Here is a 19,885-nt window from a genome sequence, read left to right as displayed (position 1 = left end):
GCAGCCAACCCGAAACAGCTCCCTTTCTTCCCACTCATTGCCTCCTGTCAATCAGCCACTTCATCCATGCTAGAATCTTTCCTCTAATACCATGGGCTCTTACCCCTTAAGCAGCCTCATGTGTTTGTCACAGACCTTCTGAAAGTCCAAGTACACAATATCAACCTTTGTTCCTTTGTTACAAGGATAGCCTTTGTCTATCCTGCTTGTTATTTCTTCAAAGAATTCCAGCAGATTTGTCAGGAAAGATTTTCCTTTGTTGAAACCATGCTGACTTCTGCCCCACTTTATCATGTGCCTACAAGTAACCCAAAACCATGTCTTTGCAACATCTCAACCACTGACGTCAGACTAACGTGGCCATAGTTTCCTTTCTTCTGCCTCTCTCCCTTCTTGAAGAGTGGACTGGCATTTGCAACTTTCCAGTCCCCTAGAACCATGCCAGAATCTAGTGATTCTTGAAAAGATCACTACTAATGCCCCCACAATCTCTTCAGCCACCTCTTTCACAACCCTGGTGTGAACACCATCTGGTCCAAGTGACTTATCTACATTTATACATTTCAGTTCACCAAGAACCTTCTCTCCAGTAATGATAACTTCACGCACTTCGTGACCCCTGTCATTTGGAACTTCCGTCATACTGCTAGTGTCTTCCACAGTGAAGACTGATGTAAAACACTTCCTCAGTTCATCTGCCAGTTCCTTGTCACCTATTACTATCTCTCCAGCATCGTTTTCCAGGAGTCTGATACCCACTCTCACCCCTCTTTTACATTTCATGTATCTGAAGAAACTTTTTCTATCCTCTTTAATATTATTTGGCAGCTTACTTTTGTATTTCATCTTTTCCTTCTTAATGACCTTTTTAGTACCTTCTGTTGGTTTTTAAAAGCTTCCCAATCCTCTAACTTCCCACTAGTTTTTGCTCTATTACAGGCTTCAGTGTTGGCTTTGACTTCTCATTAGCCACAGTTGTGTCATCTTGCCTTTAGAATACTTCTTCCTTTTGGGTGTATATACCCTGTGCCTTCCGAATTACTCCCAGAAACTCCAGGCATTGCCGCTCTGCCATCATCCCTGCCGGTGTTCTTTTCCAGTCATTTCTGACTAACTCCTCTCTCATGATCCTGTAATTCCCTTTACCCCACTGTAACACTGATACATCTGACTTCAGCATCTCAAAGCTCAGGGTGAATTCTATCACATTACGGTCACTTGTCCCCACTTGAACTCTCTAATCAATTCTGTTTCATTGCACAACACCCAATCCAGAATAGCTGATCCCCTAATGAGCTCAACCATGGCCAACTTGAAAAAATCAATTCATAGGCATTCTACAAATCTCCCCGCCTGGGATCCAGCACCATCCTGATTTTCCCAATCTACCTGCGCATTGAAGTTCCCCTTTTGGCATGTATTTACTATCTCCTATTGTAATCTGTGGGCCACATCCTTACTACTGTTTGGGGGTCTGTAAACAACTCCCGTCAGGGTCTTTTGACCCTTGCAATTCCTTAGCTCTATCCACAATTCAACGCCTTCCGACCCTATGTCACCTCTAATAATTTGCTTCAATTTTTACCAACAGAGAACGCTGCCCCCTCTGTCTTCCTGCCTCACCTTTCGATGCGGTGTGTATCGTTGGATATAATCATCTTCCAGCCACGATTCCATGATGCCAACAACATCACACCTACCAACCTGTAACTGAGCTGCAAGTTCATTGACCTTATTCCATACACTGCACGCATTCAAATACAAACCTTCAGTCCTGTATTCACCCTTTTCGATTTTGTCCACCTTTGGCACTGCAGCTCATCCTGTCGACTGCAATTTTGCCCCATCGTCAGCCTCTCCTTGCTAGGAGTCTCACTGCCTCTGATTGTGAACTAACTACCCCATCCTCAGCCCTCTTACTCTGGTTCCCACCCCCCTGCCAAATCAGTTTAATATCTCTCGCTACTCCCAGGATTGGAGCCAAAACACTGATCAGTTCCTTCTCTGCTTTTCTTTCAGATTCAAGGTGTCCGCAGCGATTCGATGGGCACAGAGGGCCCAGAAAACCAGAGGGATAAACTCCTTCTCCAGCAAAGCTACAGGCGCGTCCACACTCATGCCCCAGGGTGAAACTTTAGATTTTTACCATTACAACCTGACAGTGTGGTGTTGCGATAGAAAGAGCAGAGCGATTCCCTGTCAGACAGTGTGTAGTGTTGAGGTGGCACAGTCGCGTACGATTTTACAGCGCTAGCAGTAAGTCACGGTTCAATTCCCCCTCCTGCCGCTGCCAGTAAGGAGTTAGTTTTCCCCGTGACCGTGTGACTGCCATAGAGTTACGGTGAGTGACCTGTGGGCGTGCCACGTTGGCGTAGGAAGCCTCGCCGATTCCATTTGAAGCAAACGACACAATTGACCGTGTTTTTCGATGTTCACGTAACAAATAAAGCAGGTCGCAAAGAGCTTTGCTGTGTCTGACCCCTTTTTACAAAGATTTGTTTATTGCAATTTTACAATTCTACAATGGAAGCAAAGAGACGGAAACAGTGAAACTGTTCACAAACTGAACTCAAGACTATCCAATCCTATTCAGTGTATGGAATACAGGCCCCCTCTTGTGCCAAGGTGAGGTCACCCTCAGGGTGGAGGAGTAACACCTTATATTCCCTCCAGCTAGCCTACCAACCTGATGGAATAAATAGTGTTCCAAAACTTCTGGTAAAAAATTCTCCCTCCCCCCTCCTCTTCTATTCCCCACTCTGGCCTTTTACCCCCTCTCACCTGCCTATCACCTCCCTCTGGGTCCTCTCCTCTCCTATCAGATTCCTTCTTCTCCAGCCCTTGACCTTTCCCATCCACCCGCCTTCCCCTCCGCCCACCGGCATCCTCTCTGAACGGAACTTTGACTCTTTGTTCATTTCCACAGATGCTGACTGACCTGCAGAGTTCTTCCAGCATTTTGTCCACATTGCTGTAGCATACACCAATAATTACACGGAGCAGTAGAGGCCATTCAGCCCACAATGTTGTGCTGACCTTTTGCTCTACGCACCCACTATTCTGTGTAAACAAGAGAAAATATGCAGTTGCTGGAAGTCAAAGTAACACACACAAAATGCTGGAGGAACGGAGCAGGTCAGGCAGCCTCTATGGCAAAGAATAACCAGCCGATGTTTCGGGCTGCCTGGCCCACTGAGTTCCTCCAGCATTCTGCGTCTAATACCACCTCTGACATCACTCTGATACTTTCCTCCAATCGCCTTAAAATTACACCCCTCTTGTATTACTTCCACCCTGGGAGAAAGATGCTGGCTATCAACTCTATACACCCCTATCAAGTTATCTTTCACCCTCCTCTGCTCCTCAGAAAAAAGCCCCACCTCACTCAACCTTTCTAAGGCACATTCTCTAATCCAGGCAGCACCCTGTTAATCTCCACACATCCTTCTTACAATGAGGTGACCAGAACAGGCCACGATTTTCCAAGCCCGGTCTAACTGGAGGCTTATAGGGTTGCAACATTACCTTGTGGTTCCTCAACTCAAACCACCCCACCCCCAACTAATGAAGGCCAATCACCCCATCAGCTTGCACACGTCTGCACCGCCACAACCCCCCAGCTCCTGGCATTAATCTGCCTTGGAGTTTGATCTTCCACGTCACACGTTTCCATCTGTCACTTCTTCGCTCAACTCTGCCTCATATTCACATCCTGCCGTAGCCGACCAACACCAAGTGTGGTCATCAGCAAACTTACTAACCCAGCCTCCCACTTCCTCATTCAACTCAGAACCTTAAGTAAGTTTTGCTCTTCCTCTCGATGAGATGTTCCACAATGCCTGTCAACTTGCCCTCCCATTCTTTCCCTGCCTCAGTAGGTCAAAGCTACCAATGATCTCACGCAATTGGTTGGTCCATTAGCAACTTCCACATTTCCAGTGTGCTTTGCCCTGAGTAAAACCATTTCCAATTTACTACAATGGCATCACAATTCGCTCATCCCCGCCCCCAACTAAACACTTCTCCATAGTCTGCTCCACTCCACCTCCAAGGCTATGGAGAATGTTATGGTTAGACTCATTGCCTCATTCCTGACCCAGTCTGCCCTGTCCTCGACTCGGCCAGTCTAAGTACGGTGCCAGGAATCCTCCTGGTCACACATGTAACGAGTTCTGCCCCACCTACAACTTCTGCACTAAGGAAGTGCTAATTAGCATCAGGGAAGTTGAAGTCGCCCATGACATCATCACTTTTCCCAATTTGCTCTTCATACTCTCCATTACTGTTGGATTATCTGGAGAGTATTTCTAAACACAGCGATTGGTTCCTTCCCATTTCTGATTTCCACTCGCAGTGACTCGGAAGACAAGCCCTCCATGATGTCACTCCTTTCTGTGGCTGTGATACTGCCCGATTAGCAATGCCACACCCTGGCCTCTCTTAACCCCCATCCCACCCGTTCTGAAACATCAAAACCCCACAATATTCGGCAGCCATTCCTGCCCCTGTAAGAGCTGAGTCTCGACACTGACCACATCATTGCTCCACGTACTGATCCGTGCTCAAAGCCAACCACTCTTGTTCCGGAGACTTCTTGCATTGAAATATTTACATCTCGACCCATCCAGCTCACTGCAGTTATACCCTATCGACTGCCTATCCTTCCTCACGGTCTCTGTGTGACCCTCCGCCCTGGTTCCTAAGTCCTTGCCAACCTTGTTCTAAATCCTTCCAAAAAGCTCTAGCAAACCTGCCCAGAGGGGCATGAGGCCTCCTCGAGTTCAGGTGTAACCCGTCCCTTTAGTACAGGTCATACCTTCCCCAGAGGGGCATGAGGCCTCCTCGAGTTCAGGTGTAACCCGTCCCTTTAGTACAGGTCATACCTTCCCCAGAGGGGCATGAGGCCTCCTCGAGTTCAGGTGTAACCCGTCCCTTTAGTACAGGTCATACCTTCCCCAGAGGGGCATGAGGCCTCCTCGAGTTCAGGTGTAACCCGTCCCTTTAGTACAGGTCATACCTTCCCCAGAGGGGCATGAGGCCTCCTGGAGTTCAGGTGTAACCCGTCCCTTTAGTACAGGTCATAACTTCCCCAGAAGAGATCCCAAAGACTCGAAAATGTGAAACTCTTCCCTATGCACCAATTCTCCAGCCACGCATTCATCTGCCAAACCATCCTATTCTTGCCCTCTCTGGCACATGGGACAGACACGAATCCAGAGGATCTTTTCAGCTGCCTACCAGGACCTCACCCGCCTCCCCACAATATGCACCTTCCCCTACTAACTGCTGAGAGCCCAGTCTGAGAAGTCCCTGTCCCGGGAACCTGGGAAGCAACATACACTCCAGGAGCTACCTTCATGACCAGAGAATCCTTTGTTTACACCCCGAACTATTAAATTTCCCAGGCATCCTCTCTTCAGCAGTAGCAGATACCCAGAGTGGTATATTTGTTACTGAGGGGAATTGCCTTTTACCCCCAACCATCCCACAACACCTCCATGGTGCCCAGGGACACTCTCTGTTCTATCCCCATGGTTACCCAGGCACAGATATAACCTTGGAAAATTGCCAAACGGTCTCTCTAGGCAGAGCCCTATGATGACTCGCGGAAAGATAGTTGGCCAGCTTTAGGAGCAGGTTTACTCGGACGTCCTCCCACTCCTCTGTAATGGATGGCCAAATATAAAGCAGATGGGTCTAGAGAGCAACCAGATATGACGAGCAGTTCAGGCAGGTGTGAGTAGGGACTGCATGCTCACACAAACCAGGTCCACCATCTCTTCTAGCTCACAGAAGGAACAGGCAGCTGGGAGATCCCTGGGACAGTGTGCAGGGAGTTTCACTCTATCTCTGACCCCGGGAGTGTGTGATGGGACGGTGTGGAGGGAGATTCACTCTGTGTCTGACCCCAGGAGTGTGTGATGGACGGTGTGGAGGGATATTCACTCTGTGTCTGACCCCGGGAGTGTGTGATGGGACGGTGTGGAGGGAGATTCACTCTGTGTCTGACCCCGGGAGTGTGTGATGGGACGGTGTGGAGGGAGTTTCACTCTGTGTCTGACCCCGGGAGTGTGTGATGGGACGGTGTGGAGGGAGATTCACTCTGTGTCTGTCCCCGGGAGTGTGTGATGGGACGGTGTGGAGGGAGATTCACTCTGTGTCTGACCCTGGGAGTGTGTGATGGGACGGTGTGGAGGGAGTTTCACTCTGTGTCTGACCCCAGGAGTGTGTGATGGGACGGTGTGGAGGGAGATTCACTCTGTGCCTGACCCCGGGAGTGTGTGATGGGACGGTGTGGAGGGAGATTCACTCTGTGCCTGACCCCGGGAGTGTGTGATGGGACGGTGTGGAGGGAGATTCACTCTGTGCCTGACCCCAGGAGTGTGTGATGGGACGGTGTGGAGGGAGATTCACTCTGTGCCTGACCCCGGGAGTGTGTGATGGGACGGTGTGGAGGGAGTTTCACTCTGTGTCTGACCCCGGGAGGGTGTGATGGGACGGTGTGGAGGGAGTTTCACTCTGTGTCTGACCCCGGGAGTGTGTGATGGGACGGTGTGGAGGGAGTTTCACTCTGTGTCTGACCCCGGGAGTGTGTGATGGGACGGTGTGGAGGGAGTTTCACTCTGTGTGGGACCCCGGGAGTGTGTGATGGGACGGTGTGGAGGGAGTTTCACTCTGTGACTGACCCCGGGAGTGTGTGATGGGACGGTGTGGAGGGAGTTTCACTCTGTGACTGACCCCCGGGAGTGTGTGATGGGACGGTATGGAGGGAGATTCACTCTGTGTCTGACCCCGGGAGTGTGAGATGGGACGGTGTGGAGGGAGTTTCACTCTGTGTCTGACCCCGGGAGTGTGTGATGGGACGGTGTGCAGGTAGTTACTGCCTACTTCCGGGACTCCTAGGTGCATCTCGTGTAGCAGCAGTACTCTCAATGGATATGATTAAATATTCCTGTTTCAGCCTTTTTAGCGCTAAAAAGCACAACTACTACCAAGGCCAATAGTCAATAAGGATGTCTTAAGGCGTTGAAACGAACTACTGCTGCTTAAAACTGACGGAAACAACACAGTCTGTGGTCGGGAGGGCCCACGGAGTAAACCTCAGAAGAAGTGTGGGCGAAGATCAGCATTATGTGCATTTAAGGAAATGGGGCTTTATACTCCCTGTACCAACTATCTTGCTGCCGAACATGCAGACTGTGATGAATAAAATAGATGATCTCAGAAGCAGAGGCTCATTAGGACCGTGAGAGTCCTTTGTTTCACAGAATCCTGGTTAACTCCTTCAGTACCAGATGAGGCAATCCATATCGACGGGTTCACTGTACACTGTTAGGATAGATCTATGGAGTCTCTCAAAAGCAGAGGTGGAGGAGTATGCCTTATGATCAACTCTTCTTGGTGCACAAATGTATCAGTTCGGTCCCAGTTCTGCTCACCAGACCTGGAATATCCAGCGGTAAAGTTCCGTCCTTTTTACCTACCACGGGAGTTCTCCGGGGTCATTCTGGTAGCAGTTTACATTCCACTTCAGGCCAACGTCAAGCAGGCTTCAGATGATCTGAGCAATGGGATCAACATGCACAAAACAGCCACCGTAACGCCTTCACTATGGTTTTGGGAGATTTTAACAAGGCCAGTCTGAGAAAAATCACTAAGCAACTACCATCAACAGATCATAATATCATCAATAATAGGTCAACGGCAGATGCAATCTCCCTGGCTCTTCACATGGCTTTAGACCACCTGGACAACACAAACATCTACGTCAGGATGCTGTTCATCAACTATAGCTCAGCTTTAAATACCATCATTCCCACAATCCTGACTGAGAAGTTGTAGAACATGGGCCTCTGTACATCCCTCTGCAATTGGATCCTCAGCTTCCTAACCGGTGTGGATTGGTGAGAACATATCCTCTTCGCTGACGATCAACACTGGCGTACCTCGGGGGGGTGTGCTTAGCCCACTACTCTACTCTCTGTATACACAACTGTGTGGCTAGGCATAGCTCAAATATCAACTACGAATTTGCAGATGATACAACCGTTGTTGGTAGAATCTGAGGTTGTGACAAGAGGGCGTATGGGAGCGAAATATGTCAACTAGTGGAGTGATGCCACAGTAACAAACTGGCACTCAACATCAAGAAGACAAAAGAGCTGATTGTGTACTTCAGGAAGGGTAAGACAAAGAAACACATATCACAGAGGGATCAGAAGTGGAGAGAGTGAGCAGCTTCAAGTTCCTGGGTCTTAAGGTTGCTGAGGATCTAACCTGGTCCCAACATATCGATGTAGTCATAAAGAAGGCAAGACAGCAGCTACGCTTTATTAGGAGTTTGAAGTGATTTGGCATGTCAATAAATACACTGAAAAAGCTCTATAGTTGTATCGTGGAGAACATTCTGACAGGCAGCATTACTATCTGGTATAGAGGGGTTACTGCACAGGACCGAGAGAAGCTGCAGAAGGTTGTAAATCTAGTCAGCTCCATCTTGGGTACTAGCCTACAAAGTACCCAGGACATCTTTAGGGAGCGGTGTCTCAGAAAGGCAACGTCCATTATTAAGGACCCCCAGCACCCAGGGCAGGCCCTTTTCGCACTGTTTCCATCAGACAGGAGATACAGAAGCCTTAAGACACACACTCAGAGATTCAGGAACAGCTTCTTCCCTCTGCCATCTGACTCCTAGATGGACTTTGAAGTTTTGGACACTACCTCACTTTTTTAATATACAGTTTTTCTGTTTTTTCACATTTTTAATAATCTATTCAATACATATTATTAATTTACTTGTTTATTATGTTTTATTTTATTTATCTTTTCTCTCTCTGTAAGATTATGTACAATATTGAACTGCTGCTGCTAAGTTAAGTTATCAAATTTCATGTCACATGCCGGTGATAACAAACCTGATTCTGACTCTGAGTTTCCCTCTGTGTCTGACCCCGGAAGTGTGTGACGGGACGGTGAGGAGGGAGATTCTCTGTGTCTGACCCCGGGAGTGTGTGACGGGACGGTGTGGAGGGAGTTTCACTCTGTGTCTGACCCCGGGAGTGTGTGACGGGACGGTGCGGAGGGAGATTCACTCTGTGTCTGACCCCGGGAGTGTGTGATGGGACGTTGTGGAGGGAGTTTCACTCTGTGCCTGACCCCGGGAGTGTGTGATGGGACGGTGTGGAGGGAGATTCACTCTGTGCCTGACCCCGGGAGTGTGTGATGGGACAGTGTGGAGGGAGTTTCACTCTGTGTCTGACCCCGGGAGTGTGTGATGGGACAGTGGGGAGGGAGTTTCACTCTGTCTGACCCTGGGAGTGTGTGATGGGACAGTGGGGAGGGAGTTTCACTCTGTCTGACCCTGGGTGTGTGTGATGGGAAGGTGTGGAGGGAGTTTCACTCTGTGTCTGACCGCGGGTGTGTGTGATGGGACGGTCTGGAGGGAAGTTCACTCTGTGTCTGACCCCGGGAGTGTGTGATGGGACGGTGTGCAGGGAGTTTCACTCTGTGTCTGACCCCGGGAGTGTGTGATGGGACGATGTGGAGGGAGTTTCACTCTGTGTCTGACCCCGGGAGTGTGTGATGGGACGGTGTGGAGGGAGTTTCACTCTGTGCCTGACCCCGGGAGTGTGTGATGGGACGGTGTGGAGGGAGTTTCACTCTGTGCCTGACCCCGGGAGTGTGTGATGGGACGGTGTGGAGGGAGTTTCACTCTGTGTCTGACCCCGGGAGGGTGTGATGGGACGGTGTGGAGGGAGTTTCACTCTGTGTCTGACCCCGGGAGTGTGTGATGGGACGGTGTGGAGGGAGTTTCACTCTGTGTCTAACCTGTGGAGTACGTGATGGGACGGTGGGGAGGGAGTTTCACTCTGTGTCTGACCCCGGGAGTGTGTGATGGGACGATGTGGAGGGAGTTTCACTCTGTGTCTGACCCCGGGAGTGTGTGATGGGACGGTGTGGAGGGAGTTTCACTCTGTGCCTGACCCCGGGAGTGTGTGATGGGACGGTGTGGAGGGAGTTTCACTCTGTGCCTGACCCCGGGAGTGTGTGATGGGACGGTGTGATGGGACGGTGTGGAGGGAGTTTCACTCAGTGTCTGACCCCGGGAATTTGTGATGGGATGGTGTGGAGGGAGTTTCACTCTGTGTCTGACCCCGGGAGTGTGTGATGGGACGGTGTGCAGGTAGTTACTGCCTACTTCCGGGACTCCTAGGTGCATCTCGTGTAGCAGCAGTACTCTCAATGGGTATGATTAAATATTCCTGTTTCAGCCTTTTTAGCGCTAAAAAGCACAACTACTACCAAGGCCAATAGTCAATAAGGATGTCTTAAGGCGTTGAAACGAACTACTGCTGCTTAAAACTGACGGAAACAACACAGTCTGTGGTCGGGAGGGCCCACGGAGTAAACCTCAGAAGAAGTGTGGGCGAAGATCAGCATTATGTGCATTTAAGGAAATGGGGCTTTATACTCCCTGTACCAACTATCTTGCTGCCGAACATGCAGACTGTGATGAATAAAATAGATGATCTCAGAAGCAGAGGCTCATTAGGACCGTGAGAGTCCTTTGTTTCACAGAATCCTGGTTAACTCCTTCAGTACCAGATGAGGCAATCCATATCGACGGGTTCACTGTACACTGTTAGGATAGATCTATGGAGTCTCTCAAAAGCAGAGGTGGAGGAGTATGCCTTATGATCAACTCTTCTTGGTGCACAAATGTATCAGTTCGGTCCCAGTTCTGCTCACCAGACCTGGAATATCCAGCGGTAAAGTTCCGTCCTTTTTACCTACCACGGGAGTTCTCCGGGGTCATTCTGGTAGCAGTTTACATTCCACTTCAGGCCAACGTCAAGCAGGCTTCAGATGATCTGAGCAATGGGATCAACATGCACAAAACAGCCACCGTAACGCCTTCACTATGGTTTTGGGAGATTTTAACAAGGCCAGTCTGAGAAAAATCACTAAGCAACTACCATCAACAGATCATAATATCATCAATAATAGGTCAACGGCAGATGCAATCTCCCTGGCTCTTCACATGGCTTTAGACCACCTGGACAACACAAACATCTACGTCAGGATGCTGTTCATCAACTATAGCTCAGCTTTAAATACCATCATTCCCACAATCCTGACTGAGAAGTTGTAGAACATGGGCCTCTGTACATCCCTCTGCAATTGGATCCTCAGCTTCCTAACCGGTGTGGATTGGTGAGAACATATCCTCTTCGCTGACGATCAACACTGGCGTACCTCGGGGGGGTGTGCTTAGCCCACTACTCTACTCTCTGTATACACAACCGTGTGGCTAGGCATAGCTCAAATATCAACTACGAATTTGCAGATGATACAACCGTTGTTGGTAGAATCTGAGGTTGTGACAAGAGGGCGTATGGGAGCGAAATATGTCAACTAGTGGAGTGATGCCACAGTAACAAACTGGCACTCAACATCAAGAAGGCGAAAGAGCTGATTGTGTACTTCAGGAAGGGTAAGACAAAGAAACACATATCACAGAGGAATCAGAAGTGGAGAGAGTGAGCAGCTTCAAGTTCCTGGGTCTTAAGGTTGCTGAGGATCTAACCTGGTCCCAACATATCGATGTAGTCATAAAGAAGGCAAGACAGCAGCTACGCTTTATTAGGAGTTTGAAGTGATTTGGCATGTCAATAAATACACTGAAAAAGCTCTATAGTTGTATCGTGGAGAACATTCTGACAGGCAGCATTACTATCTGGTATAGAGGGGTTACTGCACAGGACCGAGAGAAGCTGCAGAAGGTTGTAAATCTAGTCAGCTCCATCTTGGGTACTAGCCTACAAAGTACCCAGGACATCTTTAGGGAGCGGTGTCTCAGAAAGGCAACGTCCATTATTAAGGACCCCCAGCACCCAGGGCAGGCCCTTTTCGCACTGTTTCCATCAGACAGGAGATACAGAAGCCTTAAGACACACACTCAGAGATTCAGGAACAGCTTCTTCCCTCTGCCATCTGACTCCTAGATGGACTTTGAAGTTTTGGACACTACCTCACTTTTTTAATGTACAGTTTTTCTGTTTTTTCACATTTTTAATAATCTATTCAATACATATTATTAATTTACTTGTTTATTATGTTTTATTTTATTTATCTTTTCTCTCTCTGTAAGATTATGTACAATATTGAACTGCTGCTGCTAAGTTAAGTTATCAAATTTCATGTCACATGCCGTTGATAACAAACCTGATTCTGACTCTGAGTTTCCCTCTGTGTCTGACCCCGGAAGTGTGTGACAGAACGGTGAGGAGGGAGTTTCACTCTGTGTCTGACCCCGGGAGTGTGTGATGGGACGGTGAGGAGGGAGTTTCACTCTGTGTCTGACCCCAGGAGTGTGTGATGCGACGGTGTGGAGGGAGATTCACTCTGTGTCTGACCCCGGGAGTGTGTGATGGGACGGTGTGGAGGGAGTTTCACTCTGTGTCTGACCCCGGGAGTGTGTGATGGGACGGTGTGGAGGGAGATTCACTCTGTGTCTGACCCCGGGAGTGTGTGATGGGACGGTGTGGAGGGAGATTAACTCTGTGTCTGACCCCGGGGGTGTGTGATGGGACGGTGTGGAGGGAGTTTCACTCTGTGCCTGACCCCGGGAGTGTGTGATGGGACGGTGTGGAGGGAATTTCACTCTGTGTCTGACCCCGGGAGTGTGTGATGGGACGGTGTGGAGGGAGATTCACTCTGTGCCTGACCCCGGGAGTGTGTGATGGGACGGTGTGGAGGGAGTTTCACTCTGTGCCTGACCCCGGGAGTGTGTGATGGGACGGTGTGGAGGGAGTTTCACTCTGTGTCTGACCCCGGGAGTGTGTGATGGGACGGTGTGGAGGGAGTTTCACTCTGTGTCTGACCCCGGGAGTGTGTGATGGGACGGTGTGGAGGGAGATTCTCTGTGTCTGACCCTGAGAGTGTGCGATGGGACGGTGTGGAGGGAGTTTCACTCTGTGTCTGACCCCGGGAGTGTGTGATGTGACGGTGCGGAGGGAGATTCACTGTGTGTCTGACCCCGGGAGTGTGTGATGGGACGGTGTGGAGGGAGATTCACTCTGTGTCTGACCCTGGGAGTGTGTGATGGGACGGTGTGGAGGGAGTTTCACTCTGTGTCTGACCCCGGGAGTGTGTGAGGGGACGGTGTGTAGGGAGATTCACTCTGTGTCTGACCCCAGGAGTGTGTGATGGGACGGTGTGGAGGGAGATTCATTCTGTGTTTGACCCGGGGGTGTGTGATGGGACAGTGTGGGGGGATTCACTCTGTTTCTGACCCCGGGAGTGTGTGATGGGACGGTGTGGAGGGAGTTTCACTCTGTGTCTGACCCCGGGAGTGTGTGATGGGACGGTGTGGAGGGAGATTCACTCTGTTTCTGACCCCGGGAGTGTGAGATGGGACGGTGTGGATGGAGTTTCACTCTGTGTCTGACCCCGGAAGTGTGTGACAGAACGGTGAGGAGGGAGTTTCACTCTGTGTCTGACCCCAGGAGTGTGTGATGCGACGGTGTGGAGGGAGATTCACTCTGTGTCTGACCCCGGGAGTGTGTGATGGGACGGTGTGGAGGGAGTTTCACTCTGTGTCTGACCCCGGGAGTGTGTGATGGGACGGTGTGGAGGGAGATTCACTCTGTGTCTGACCCCGGGAGTGTGTGATGGGACGGTGTGGAGGGAGATTAACTCTGTGTCTGACCCCGGGGGTGTGTGATGGGACGGTGTGGAGGGAGTTTCACTCTGTGCCTGACCCCGGGAGTGTGTGATGGGACGGTGTGGAGGGAATTTCACTCTGTGTCTGACCCCGGGAGTGTGTGATGGGACGGTGTGGAGGGAGATTCACTCTGTGCCTGACCCCGGGAGTGTGTGATGGGACGGTGTGGAGGGAGTTTCACTCTGTGCCTGACCCCGGGAGTGTGTGATGGGACGGTGTGGAGGGAGTTTCACTCTGTGTCTGACCCCGGGAGTGTGTGATGGGACGGTGTGGAGGGAGATTCTCTGTGTCTGACCCTGAGAGTGTGCGATGGGACGGTGTGGAGGGAGTTTCACTCTGTGTCTGACCCCGGGAGTGTGTGATGTGACGGTGCGGAGGGAGATTCACTGTGTGTCTGACCCCGGGAGTGTGTGATGGGACGGTGTGGAGGGAGATTCACTCTGTGTCTGACCCTGGGAGTGTGTGATGGGACGGTGTGGAGGGAGTTTCACTCTGTGTCTGACCCCGGGAGTGTGTGAGGGGACGGTGTGTAGGGAGATTCACTCTGTGTCTGACCCCAGGAGTGTGTGATGGGACGGTGTGGAGGGAGATTCATTCTGTGTTTGACCCGGGGGTGTGTGATGGGACAGTGTGGGGGGAGATTCACTCTGTTTCTGACCCCGGGAGTGTGTGATGGGACGGTGTGGAGGGAGTTTCACTCTGTGTCTGACCCCGGGAGTGTGTGATGGGACGGTGTGGAGGGAGATTCACTGTGTGTCTGACCCCGGGAGTGTGTGATGGGACGGTGTGGGGGGAGATTCACTCTGTGTCTGACCCCGGGAGTGTGTGATGGGAAGGTGTGGAGGGAGTTTCACTCTGTGTCTGACCCCGGGAGTGTGTGATGGGACGGTGTGGGGGGAGATTCACTCTGTGTCTGACCTGTGGAGTACGTGACGGGACAGTGGGGAGGGAGTTTCTTTCTTTTCTTTTCTTTCTTTCTTTCTTTCTTTCTAAATCTTTTTATTATTATTAGTAATATGGACAGAATACAAATGATTTATCAATAAAGAAATTACAAACATACAAATTCCATTACAGATGAAAAAAATAAACAATAGTTACAATATAAATGAGTTTATCAAGATATAAACCATACATCATATGTATGAACATGGTAAGTCTAAATATTTCATAATATATATAAAAAAACAGAAAAAAGAAAGAAAAAAAATATATAATGCAAAATTAGCTAATCTACTAATCTACTAACTAATAACTAATATAGAAGAAAAAAAGAAGCAAAAAAAAAAGAGAGAAAAAAAGCGGGCTGTTTATAATATCTCACAAGAATAAATATTTATCAATTCCGTCACTTCAGGTCCTCTCAACATACATAAGCTAAAAGCTGGGAAATCAAATGAACTTGGAACAGGGTCATATTACATCATATGAAAATGTTGAATAAATGGTCTCCATAACTTTTCAAATTTAATAGAAGTCTCAAAAACACCACTTCTAATTTTATCTAAATTTAAACATAACATAGTTTGAAAGAACCAATTAAATACAGTGGGAGGATTAATTTCCTTCCAATTCAACAATATAGATCTTCTAGCCATCAGGGTTAGAAATACAATCATTCGACGGGCAGAAGAAGATAAATGCAGTGAGTCTGACATTGGTAAACCAAAAATTGAGGTAATAGGATGAGGTTGTAAATCAATATTCAAAACCGCAGAAATAATATCAAAATATCTTTCCAATATTTTTCCAAAAATGAACAAGACCAAAACATACGAGTTAAAGACACAATTTCAGAATGACATCTATCAGATAGGATTAATATAAGAGTAAAAATTAGCTAATTTATCCTTGGACATATGGGCCCTACGTACGACCTTAAATTGTATTAATGAATGTTTGGCACATATCGATGATGTATTAACTAATTGAAGAATTCTGTCCCAATTCTCACTAGAAATAATAAGGTTAAGCTCTCTTTCCCAATCCTTTTTGGTCTTATAAAGGGGCTCTGAACGTATCTTCATAATTATATTATAAAGTTTTGAAATAAGCCCTTTTTGAAAAGGGTCTAATTCAAATAAACTCTCCAAAATATCTGAAGGCACAAAATTTGGAAACGTAGGGAGTACAGAACTTAAAAAATGTCTAATCTGTAAATATCTAAAAAACTGAAATCTAGGCAAGTTATATTTGTTGGATAATTGCTCAAAAGACATAAAACAATTGTCCAAAAATAAATCAGAAAATCTTAGTAATCCCTTAGTTTTCCAAGCCGAATAAGCTTGATCTATAATGGAAGGGTGGAAAAAACAATTAGTTACAATAGGACTATTTAAAACGAATTGAGTCAACCCAAAAAATCTCCGAAATTGAAACCATATACGTAAAGTATGTTTAACTATCGGGTTGTCAATTCGTTTCGGCAATTTAGAAAGAGCAAAAGGGAGAGAAGTCCCTAAAATAGAACCCAGAGCATAAGCTGATACAGATTTAATTTCTAAACTCACCCAACGAGGGCCGAAAGATCCACCCCAATCTTTCAAACAGCATAACAAGTATCTAATATTAACTGCCCAATAATAAAATCTGAAATTAGGTAATGCTAACCTGCCTTCCTTTTTTGTCTTCTGTAAATATATTTTACCTAACCTGGGATTTTTATTCTGCCATATATATGAAGAAATTTTTGAATCAACATTAGTAAAAAAAGATTTCGGAATGAAAATTGGTATCGCTTGAAAAATATATAAAAACTTAGGTAAAATAACCATCTTAATAGCATTCATCCTACCTATTAGGGATAAAGATAATGGTGACCACTTAGTAAACAAACCTTTAATCTGATCAATTAAGGGTAAAAAATTAAATCTAAATAAATCTTTATGGTTTTTTGAGATTTTGATCCCTAAATAAATAAAAGAATCATTAACTAATTTAAAAGGTAAATTTCCATAAATTAGGACCTGTCTATTCAAAGGAAACAATTCACTTTTATTAAGATTTAACATACCCAGAAAACTCACTAAATTGAGCCAATAATGATAAAACTGCTGGGATAGATTTCTCCGGGTTAGAAATGAATAGTAATAAATCATCTGCATACAAAGATAACTTATGAATATCTGTCCCATGATTAATACCCAAAATATCCTGTGATTGTCTGATGGCAATTGCCAAAGGTTCTAAGGCAATGTTAAATAGTAATGGACTAAGAGGACATCCCTGTCTAGTGCCCCGAAATAGGCGAAAAAAGGGAGATCTTTGATTATTGGTAAACACTGAGGCTACTGGAGTATGATAAATCAATTTAATCCATGATATGAATATCGGACTAAAATTAAACTTCTCCAACACATTAAATAAGTAAGGCCATTCAACTCTATCAAATGCTTTCTCTGCATCTAATGAAATCACGCATTCTGAAGTGTCATGTGAGGGAGTATAAACAATATTCAATAATCTCCTAATGTTAAAAAAAGAATAGAGTACGTGGAGTACGTGACGGGACGGTGGGGAGGGAGTTTCACTCTGTGTCTGACCTGTGGAGCACGTGACGGGACGGAGGGGAGGGGGTTTCACTCTGTGTCTGACCCCGGGAGTGTGTGATGGGACGGTGTGGAGGGAGTTTCACTCTGTGTCTAACCTGTGGAGTACGTGATGGGACGGTGGGGAGGGAGTTTCACTCTGTGTCTGACCCCGGGAGTGTGTGATGGGACGGTGGGGAGGGAGTTTCACTCTGTGTCTGACCTGTGGAGTACGTGACGGGACGGTAGGGAGGGGGTGGCTTCGCCGTGTGTCCCGGGTCTACTCACTCACCCGAATGTTGTGCTTCGAGTGTTCGAAACTTGTTGTGAAGAGGAAGCAGCGACAGGGGACCCCGGCTTTCCGAGCACATTCAGTGTACCTGTGAGTGGGGAGGGTTGGTAGAGGTAGCAACAGGGGTTTAGGGTCAATCAAGCCAGATTGAGATTACCTGACAACAGATCACCACTCCCCCAGATCCTCTTTCCACCCCTCCCCTTCTCTCTCATATAGAATCCCCCTCCCCTGGGAAGCTTTGTCTCCCCTTGCCCCATCCCATCCTCATTCCCCTAAACTGCCTCAACTTGGATTGCCCATTATTGCCCCCTGACCCCCTCCCCTGTCTTTCTCACCCCAGACTGCAGTGCTGCAAGACTCAGGTTTAAGGTTGGTTCTGGCCCCTACTGTCCTCCCCCTCCCCTTTCCCTTTCTACCCCATTCTCCTTTCCTGCTTTCCTCTCACCTCCTCCCCTCACTCTCCTTCCTGCTCCCTTACTTTCTCCGTCTGCTGCACCCTCTCCCTCCCCCTCCTTCTCACCCCTGCCCTGCCCCCTCTCCCTCACCTGTAATTCGCCTGGTCCAACCCCGTCTCCTCTGCCCACTACCCCTACCTGCTGCGGGACTCCAGGTCCAAGTTGGTGTTGTCCACAACGGCCCTCTTGCCCTTGCCCAGCGCTGCCTCACACACTGACACACACTTCTGCCACGAGCCCAGCGTGTCCTACAGCAGGAAGGGAACAGCTCTGCGGTTAGAGAGCAGGGTGAGTATCCTCCCCCGCATCAATCAGCCACTGGGGTCCATGTCAGGTTAGGGGTCACTCCACCAGCCCCTCCCTCACCTTCCCTAACCCCGTACCCGGCTCCCTCCAACCTCACCCACAATAGACCCACTCACCCTGTTCGCGTACACATATCCTTCAGTCACCAGGAAATCCCGGATGAAGGTGGATTTTCCCGCTGGGAATGGGAGGAGAGAAATTAAAATAAGATCGAAGGGCGGCAAAGAGAACCCCGGGAACTATCGGCCGAAGTACCTAATGCCTGTGGTGGAGGGGTTTCCGGAGTTCTGAGGGATAATGTGCACTCGGAGGGATGGGGATGACCAACGTGGTTTTGTATGTGTGGGAGACAACGTCTAAAAGGTTTGTTAAAATGGCCAAGAAGCTCGAGAAGGGCAGGGTGGTAGATGTCACCTACGCGGTAAGGACTTCGAGAAGTTCCACGCGGTAGGCTGCTCCTGGAAGGTTCAATTGCATGGGATCCAGGGATTTCATTGTTGTCACATGTACCAAGATGCAGCGTCTTGCATGCTGTCCATACCGATCAAATATTTGCACCGTGCATTAAGGAAGAAGAAGGAAAAACAGTGACAATGCAGAATAAAGTGCCACAGCTACAGAAGTGCGGTGCAGGTAAGCAATTGAGTGCACGTTCATAACAAGATGGACTGTCATGTCAAGAGAGCGTCTTATCGTACAAGAGGTCCATTCAAGTTCTGATATCAGTGGGATAGTAGCTGTCCTTGAGCCTGGTAGTTTGTGCTTTCAGGCTTTTGTATCTTCTGCTTGACAGGAGAGGGGAAAAGAAAGAATTTCTAGGGTGTGTGGGGTCTTTGATTGTGCTGTACACACAACTGACTTGGCGGTAGGCAGCAGACAGAGAGGGCGGAACATGGCTTCTGAGAATAGTGGTGCTCCCCAGGGCTCGGGTTTAACCTTCCTGGGCACCAGGGGCTTATTGCCAGCCTCAGCTTTCTAACACAGCAGTATGACCTTTCCAAGGGGTCAGAGCTGTCGGTGATGAAGTTAAACTTTTAACAGATAGTGCTGGCTCCTGGCTCAGCTTTTTGTTGCGCACCGGAACCAGTCTTCAGTTCTTAATAGACACTGCAAACAGTAATCAGCTTGCAACTGGAAGCGCACCTTTGCAAAGTGAAGTAACCAGGAGAAGACTGGTCTCCACTAGCGAAACACAAGGCATGTTATGCCACTTAGCACATCAAACATAGTTACAAGTTGGGATGTTTGTTTACTCAGAGGGTCAGCCTTGACAGCATTAATTGTGGACGTCTGGGATCTCTGTTGCCAGGAGCTTTTGACCATCTGCACGAGTTACTTTGTCCTAGGAAAAGTATCTGGAAAATAACACAGGCAGATGCTGTCTGCCATGCTATAAATATCAGAAGCATTGGGGATTGTTAGGAATGACAAGGAGACTGACAGAAGGAAGAACAAGAGTTTATTCCTCAACCTTTGATTTCTGTGACTGACGACTCATTTATCTACAACTTGGTGCATTATTTTCGTTTGTAAGAACCATAACTGTTTTTGGAACTACTTAGTAGTTGTTAAAACT

The 19,885-nt window shown here is 48.1% G+C and overlaps 1 protein-coding gene across 3 annotated transcripts in view; it reads right to left on the bottom strand.

The window, feature by feature from the left end:
- The window catches only part of pnkp (polynucleotide kinase 3'-phosphatase), an 87,904-nt gene that overhangs the window by 6,444 nt on the left and 61,575 nt on the right, over positions 1 to 19,885 (bottom strand). For 2 of the 3 annotated variants that reach the window (XM_059950751.1, XM_059950750.1), the window contains exons 12-14: positions 18,426 to 18,487; positions 18,142 to 18,251; positions 17,546 to 17,633 (exon numbers count right to left, since the gene is read on the bottom strand). In XM_059950751.1, the coding sequence (XP_059806734.1) occupies positions 17,546 to 17,633; positions 18,142 to 18,251; positions 18,426 to 18,487 (260 nt within the window). Of the gene's footprint in view, positions 1 to 17,545; positions 17,634 to 18,137; positions 18,252 to 18,425; positions 18,488 to 18,727; positions 18,841 to 19,885 lie in introns of those variants that run through there. The other variant, XM_059950752.1, reaches the window with a different exon arrangement.

The sequence above is a fragment of the Hypanus sabinus genome, chromosome 26 (genome assembly GCF_030144855.1).
Source record: "Hypanus sabinus isolate sHypSab1 chromosome 26, sHypSab1.hap1, whole genome shotgun sequence".
Classification (NCBI taxonomy): Eukaryota; Metazoa; Chordata; class Chondrichthyes; order Myliobatiformes; family Dasyatidae; genus Hypanus; species Hypanus sabinus.
Note: the sequence above shows the minus strand (reverse complement) of the source record. Positions and strands in the feature narration are given on the sequence as shown.